Source organism: Lycium ferocissimum, unplaced genomic scaffold (genome assembly GCF_029784015.1).
Source record: "Lycium ferocissimum isolate CSIRO_LF1 unplaced genomic scaffold, AGI_CSIRO_Lferr_CH_V1 ctg7005, whole genome shotgun sequence".
Lineage (NCBI taxonomy): Eukaryota > Viridiplantae > Streptophyta > Magnoliopsida > Solanales > Solanaceae > Lycium > Lycium ferocissimum.
Genome location: NW_026726597.1, coordinates 69185 through 76594, shown reverse-complemented (window position 1 = coordinate 76594; position 7410 = coordinate 69185). Strand labels below are relative to the sequence as shown.

The following is a 7410-nucleotide window of genomic DNA, read 5'->3' as shown; positions in this document are numbered from 1 at the left end:
ACTGCAACTTTAAAATAAAAAACATTACATTTTACGTAAATGATTATGATGGCACTACAACACTAGTATTTCTTTTAGCTGAGTGGGATTTATGGATTGTAAATCGGAATGCCTGTATCCATAATATACCGAGTTTAGTCAGGTGACCATATGTTCACGTGACCCATTTTTTACACATAAATTCGCCCCTACGGAGGAGGTTGGCCATAAGAAAAGATTTCCTTTTCGTATTTTTTTTTTAAAAAAGGCCAAAAAATTCTGGGAGATCATCTGAAAGAATGTGATTTCACAAATGAAAAAGTTATTTCATACCAAGAAGATCATCTGTGATGTTTAGATATATATAGTCACTTTGTTACACAAGAAACCAGACTTGATAGTAATTTCACGAGAGGCAGTCGAAATAAAAGAGGTGAAATGGCATGCCAGACAAATAGGGTAATGTACATTCAATGCTTCCACATAGGGAAGGATGAAATGATCAGATAGAAATACATAGATTTCATGTCTTTGTTTAAAAGGCCAAAGAGACAACTTGAGAGAACAATCTGATTTGAATAGCTACCCCTTCTTGTTTTAAAGAAAGGAATTAATTAATGATACAAGAATAAATTCAATAACAGGTTGATCAACAACTTTATCCTAGTGGAAAGAACAAGGAGGAAAAAAAGAAAAAACCACCTAACAATCTTACTAGCTAATAAAGTTACACTGAACAATGCCTTTCACTCACTATCAATTCTACAGAGGAAAAAAGAATCAGTATATATGGTCTTAAGTTTCCATAGTCTTATCACCTCCAGCTGGGGAGAGATGTACTTGAAATGTGAACCCCCTTTTTAGAAAGTGGCTCTGCAGTTTACTAAGGCATTTGTCACTCTCCAGCTTTTAACCTAAAAGAGGCAAACCCGAACGACTGGCGCTTGTATTTGAGATGCCACAGAAGCAATAATATAATTTGTTTACTGAAACTGAAGAAATGTTCATTCGATGATGCTGGAATTGCCAACTATAATCATTGGTGAAGTAATTGTTAGTAGTTGCATGTGGTGGTTAACTAGTCGCTGTCACTACTATATCTTCCATCTACAAAAGTTAAAACAAAGGATGATCAGTAATGTTTATGGCAGAAGAGTAGCATTTATGCAGGAAATGAGTCGTCTTACTTCCAGAAGGTCTTTTTCCTTCCATGGCTTCTTTCTTTTCTTGGCAGCTTGAGCAAAGAAAAGGGCCATCCCATGGACGAAGGTTTCTTGTATTCGAGGAGTCAGCATGTATTGAAATACCTTCTCCAGGCTTTATTTCTACTTGACAGACGGCACACATGAATAACTTGAACATGTTGCAAACTGGATATTTTGCGTCTAACCTGCAGTCATATGAAGAGAGCTAATATGAACACTATTACACCACAGCACTATCTAAAGGGTATATTCTTTGTGACAGTGAATGCGTCAGACATCACATGCATATAGCAACTAAATTGGCATCTCAGAACACTTAGCATGACACAGACCTGTCAGAAAGTGACGCAGATCCTTCCTCAAATAGTTCTTCCACCACATCTGGTTCATCATAATCTTTCTCGGGATTAGACGATGACTCAGAAGCTTTTTTGCGAAATATAGACTTAAACACTTTTTTCCCTGACTTTTTGGGTGGTGGCTGGGGAGGATTTGGCTTTTCTGAGGGCTGTATGTCAACCACAATACAGGTTGTGTCATCTCGAATCCCTTTTGGCTGCACGGCTTCCTGCAAATTGGCAGAAAGAGGTGAGAATAGATAATAAGAAAATTAAATCAGCTATATAATATCATAAATTAACCTACATGGAATAAATATCTTACCTTAACAATTTGAGAAGCTGCAGCATCCGGAGGCATTCCACGAGAACATTCTACAGCCGTGTCTGCAGACAAAGCATCCCAGACACCATCACTTGCTATTACTAGTCTTCCACCTGCTGAAGATAGCTGTTCGCATAATGTTTAACATGTTCAGGACATGTTTAATATGCAAAAGAAATTAAGAGCTTGAATAGAATTAGCAAATCAAAGTATTCAGGAATGTCTAAAAGCTGACATCCTAGATAAAAGGGATAGTCCACATGAAGAATACACAATTTAGGACCTGGAAACCAGAAATTACATTTTTTTTTCTGAAATAGGTAAAACATATATTGCATTGATTTCCATTAAATACTTTACAGTCAAATATTATTAAATCACGTCCAGCGGCGTGGATATGATCAAGTCCAGCTCCATCTACCCTCAAATTGGATAGCATGATTACTCTCAATGGCAGTGCTATGTTTTTTTTTTTCCTTATAAAAGAAAAAACATGCGCTTAAATGCAGAGATTCAAAAAGATACAGGAAAAGGGTATATTCTGGATCTGCTATACTACCAGTCTACCTCTCATGTGAACATATCATGACTGGCTTAGATACTTTAACAAGTACTACGTTTCGTAAAAGAAGCATCCACAGCAAAAGAATGCCAAAATCACAAAAAATGGAAATTTTTCCAGGAAAGATGGAGGAGAAAAGGAATCACGACAAGACTCCACTCCACCGTTAAGAAAGCAGAGATCCAGGGGAAATTTACCATATTGCAACTTTCAAATAAAAAAAAATACTAGATGATTTACAGTATAGCTTCAATCTTTGGATACTTCAAATTGCACTTTCATCTTCCCAAAGTTGATGTGGACAATTATAAGTGGGTGAAAGTTGTAGTCTTCCCAAGTGAATGCTTAGAAGTTTTTTAAGCTGAAATCATGTAGTTGCAGATACACAAAGGAAATATGCACTTGATCAATGGACCCAAAACAGAAAATGCAAAGAGGAAGCGCATGATAGACAAACCTTCACTTGCTTTACGTAGGGTACAGGAACAATGAACTCGCCAACATCCATATCTCCAATGGATCTCGAGAGGCATAAGCCACCAGGCCAACATCTCAAAGGACCAATCTGAAATCATTTTGGATCACTTGGTAAGACAAACTTCCTAAAGAAAATAAATGAAATCCCAGAAATAGACAAGTGAAAGAATATAAATGGAAATTGTGACATGCCAATAAAAGAAATGATTCATAAGTTCCTGCTGCAAGCAGCTACTAAGAGGTATATATCGGACAGAATGTGATTGTTTCATGATCATTAGTACATTCCCATCAATTACCACACTTCGTAAATGTTTTGAGTACACAAAAGAAGGAAATGGGTTATGGGCCTATAGCTTCTGACTTCAAGGAGACAAGAGGGAAGAGGCTTCTTTTGTACCTTTACATGGGGGATGGGTTGCATTATCATTTTTAAACAAGTGATAAGATGTCCAAGCATTAACAAAAAGTTACCTGTGTACCACCGCCAGTATTAAGTCGACCAACCTCACCACCACTTGCTGTTATGCGTTCCCTCCTGGTCAATTCAAAATAAATAATTAAAATGTTACTCAAGAGGCAAGCCCATACTCATGAACTAATAAAACTCATAAAAGGCACAAATCTTACTCCTCTTCATTGCACTCTAGTCTATGATCAGCTGATAGATAATAAATTCCTCCTTCTGCAGATTCTAATATACATCGAGAATCACCAACTGATGCAACTGTTACAACCCATCCTTCAATTATAACAAATGTGACTGTTGTCCCTGATTTTTGTGCTGCAAGATTACACAAGAATTTTTCAGAATAATATATGCATACTATTATTGGGAGAAACTAAACTGATTTTTCTATGGTAAGATTCCATCATGCTGGAAAGAAGGTAATTGGAGTTATGACTATTACAAGCATGACCTGATTGAAGGAAAAAGCATAATATTCTATTCAGCAACTGCAGGAGAATGTACATGTAACATATGTTGGAGCTGATGAATGCATTGAAATGGAAGACAAATAACAATTCTTGCATCTAAAGTAGGAGAGGTATGCAGATGAAAGAAGAAAAGACCCCAGCTTGACGCAATCCAGGCAGAGTTTCTCCGCTTTTCTTTTTTGTGATGTTGCTAATTTTCACCATCCCAAAGACAAATAGGTAATGTAGGAGCACTTCATGAAAAAAGTTTATATATAGTTGCAATCCAAGATCTTAGAAGTCAAAGTCCAACAGAAAAAGAACGACTATAATGAGAACTTCTAATAGGTCATTTCAAGTTATAGTAAACCCCCGAGAGATTCATCAGTTAAGTTATATGAGCAAATCCAATTGTTCAAAAGGAATAGTAACAGGCCCATATGAATTTTGTATTATATTTAATCAAGCATCAAAACGACACAGTTTTTCTGTCATTTACATTTTCATGGAAACTTAAGGTTAGGATTTCATAATAGCTCCCTTCTATATAGAAACAACCAGTACCTTTTTCTTGGAATTCTTTGTCTGTCTTGACAAATCCTGCAACCAAAGCCCTAGGCAATGCTGCAACCCACTCATCTCTGTTCAGGTCTGCGGGAATAGCGCTCAAGACATTCTGCAACAGATTCTCTTTAGTATATATAGCAGCTGCCGGCCCATTGTGCCCATCAAATAACTACAAAATGAATGAAATAAAAATTACATGACAGCAATTATATAATAATAAAAAAGAGATGTGTGACTACAGATATAAACAATTTGTCGAGAAGAGAATTTTTAGGTCAAACATGCAAAGCTTTAGGTGAAACTGTAACACAGTAATGCTTCATTTGCAAGAATCACTATTTCCTGGCCAATAATCTTCAAAGGGAAAAGAAAAGGACTTCTCCCTCTTGAGATAACTGTTGATTCTGCATAGAGAACAAGTCAAAGAAAGACCAAGGCAAAAATGTCGAAAGTTCGTACCATGATAATTTTTTCTCAAACATATAGGATACTACACTACATAACATATCAAAGTCAGCATGACATCTATTGTTCAATGTGATGAATTGTTAACCAAACAAGGAAATGACAGCATTATCTTACAAACGACATCATGAGCATATAGAAGACACCGTAACATCTATAATCCAATATGATAAATTACGCTACGGCATAGGAAATAGACACATTTCTTAAAAATCATAAGATAGAAACATAGAAACATCAAAACGTACCCCAAAAACAGAAAAGGTAGTGACTCCATCTCCCAAAACACGCTGGCATTCTGTCTTGACGAAGGTGAAGTCTTCCCCTTTCTTGCTCTGAGCAGCTTGACCGTGAGAAATCTCGGGGTTTTCGATCTTCTCATGGGCTAGTTCCCGCTTCAGCAGTACAGACAATGGGACCGTTTGATGTTCCCCTTTAGACAACATTGTTCGGTCCCTTCAAATCAAATAAAAAATTTAACCTCCTTATTAATTCCAAAGATAATGTAGCTTCCCAAATTTACTTATCCATTGTCTGCTAATCCATTTCAGTCAACGCAAATCCAATGTTGTCCTATATAAAACAAATAATAACCACCCAAATTAATACCTCTTAGACACAGAATCTAGCACAATATAATCAAATAAAACGATCACATGCTGGAAAAATATAATTCCACCAATACCCAAGTTGAAGCAGTGTGATATAAACAGGTTTTATTCATTAATGATGACTGAAAACCAAGAAATCCACACCCCCTGAAAAACATTTCCCCATTAATACCAATAGAATTAGTCAATTTAATTATACCTCAACACCACACAAGTTTGGGTCAGTTGTTTTTAATCATATTCTGCTCTATTCCAACCCATTTCATCGTAACACAAGGAGAATAATGGGAAAATGTATTTATCACTACAATATTTGCAGGGAGAAAAATAAAAACATTGGTTGAAGAATCTATAAAGATGCAAAAAGATAAACATATCTACGAGAATAAGGTAAAAAGAGAAAAGGAAACAGATAAATTGGTCCTTGATTTGGCAGGGAATTGCCAAAAAAAAAAAAAAGATCCTGTCATTTTATCAACCATTACCTTTTATTTTAAAATCTCCCTTAGAAACTCCATTTATGGTTGCCTTTGGAGTCAGCCATTTGGACTTATTTCTTGTTTCTGCAATAATAATTGAAAAATGGAGGAGAAGAAGGAAGGGGAAGGGAAGAAGGAAAAATGGAGGAATTTTTGTCCTGGTTGTTTTTTTTTTTTTTTTTTTAAGTAGAAATGTTGGTTTTTTGTGACATTATAGGCATGTGCGGACATGTCCGAAACGCACAGCACCGTTCGTTTTTGGTTTGGCGTTTAACTGAAAATTAAAAGCTGTGGGAATATGTTGAGCTGTTTATTACCTAATCCTGCGCCTTCCTTAACTAACTTGCGCTTCTTCGCGCCTTTTCTTTATTCACTTATCTCCTCCCGCCCTTTTGCTTGTCAAGGTCATAGAAAAAGGTATGAAAGTCAACATATCATTTTCACATAAAATTAGTTTGTTTTTTTTTTTCAAATTTTGAAATGTAATTTAGATATTTAGAAATCAGATAAACAGAAGGGTCGCTTTTTTAGTTGATCATATTAGTTTTTTTTTTCTTCACATTCTTTGCTTCTGAATGATTTGGTAAAATATTTGAAAAGTAAGCATGTAATACTGATTATCACCATTTAATTTCTAGATATAAAAAAAAAAAAAAAAAAAAAACACACACACACAAGAACAATGACGATGATGAGAAAATAATACTCCTCCGCTTTGATTTATGTGAGCCCATTAGATGAAAGCATTTACATTTAAGAAAGATCAAGAACGCTTTTGAAACTTGTGGTTCAAAATAAATCTCGAATATTTGTGTGGCTGAAAATCATTTCATAAAATGAATTTATTTCCAAATTAAGAAAGAGGTCATTCATTTTGACACGAACTAAAAAGGAAATAGGTTCACATAAATTGAAACAGAGGGAGTAATATTATCAAAATGGAGATTGATAGAACAATGAAATTTTCGAGAAAACAAAGGTAATATAAGATATAGTCTTCGGGTTATCTAACATTACAAATTATTAGGGGGGAAATCATGCATGATTTATAGCTTAAAGAACACAAAAGAAAGGAGACAATACGTCACAATTACCAAATAATCGACCCCACAAAGTGAAAGCAAGATTGTTAAGAAAAGAAAATTTCAAAAACTAATCCAAACTCAAAAAGATTCTAAAAATAAAAACCAGTTTCCTAAAGAAAACCAAAACAAGATTTAAAACTTCTAAGGCTTACGAAAATTCGACAACCAGAAAAATATGTGTTTGTTTATTCAGTTTATATCATTTGTTTGTTTCACTGTTTGCCAAATTTTTTTTATCTATTTTTGCAGAAAATAAGGATGGAAAAAAAACAGAAAATCAAAATTGAATAAAAAGATGACGGAGAGAGCAGAGCACGTTGAGGTATTAATTTATAAATTATGTCATAGCTGGAGAAAACAGGCTGTCCAAAACACCAGATCCTATTTCTTGAATATTTG

At 35.0% G+C, this 7410-nt stretch overlaps 1 protein-coding gene across 3 annotated transcripts; it reads right to left on the bottom strand.

The window, feature by feature from the left end:
• Positions 1–535: 535 nt before the first annotated feature.
• On the bottom strand, positions 536–6128 carry LOC132045548 (probable protein phosphatase 2C 12). Of its 3 annotated transcripts, none has more exons than XM_059436137.1 (10): positions 5933–6128; positions 5085–5409; positions 4369–4480; positions 3517–3670; positions 3361–3424; positions 2867–2974; positions 1848–1973; positions 1517–1752; positions 1167–1369; positions 536–1086 (listed from the first exon to the last, which is right to left on the bottom strand). In XM_059436137.1, exons 2-10 carry the CDS (start codon positions 5280–5282, stop codon positions 1058–1060), a joined length of 1230 nt encoding a protein of 409 aa, XP_059292120.1. In that variant the 5' UTR covers positions 5283–5409; positions 5933–6128; the 3' UTR covers positions 536–1057. The 3 variants fall into 3 exon arrangements, with proteins under 3 accessions (XP_059292120.1, XP_059292118.1, XP_059292119.1); XM_059436135.1 differs by having other exon boundaries at positions 4369–4540; positions 5933–6127; XM_059436136.1 differs by having other exon boundaries at positions 4369–4540; positions 5085–5292; positions 5933–6127.
• Positions 6129–7410: the final 1282 nt, after the last annotated feature.

Excerpts from the sequence above, each read along its gene's own strand:
- LOC132045548 (XM_059436135.1), bottom strand. The coding sequence starts at position 5,282 with ATGTTGTCTAAAGGGGAACATCAAACGGTCCCATTGTCTGTACTGCTG. Across the intron at positions 2,975-3,360 it reads ATACTGGCGGTGGTACACAG|ATTGGTCCTTTGAGATGTTG; the intron begins GTAACTTTTTGT and ends AAATGATTTCAG. Across the intron at positions 1,370-1,516 it reads TCTGCGTCACTTTCTGACAG|GTTAGACGCAAAATATCCAG; the intron begins GTCTGTGTCATG and ends ATATGACTGCAG.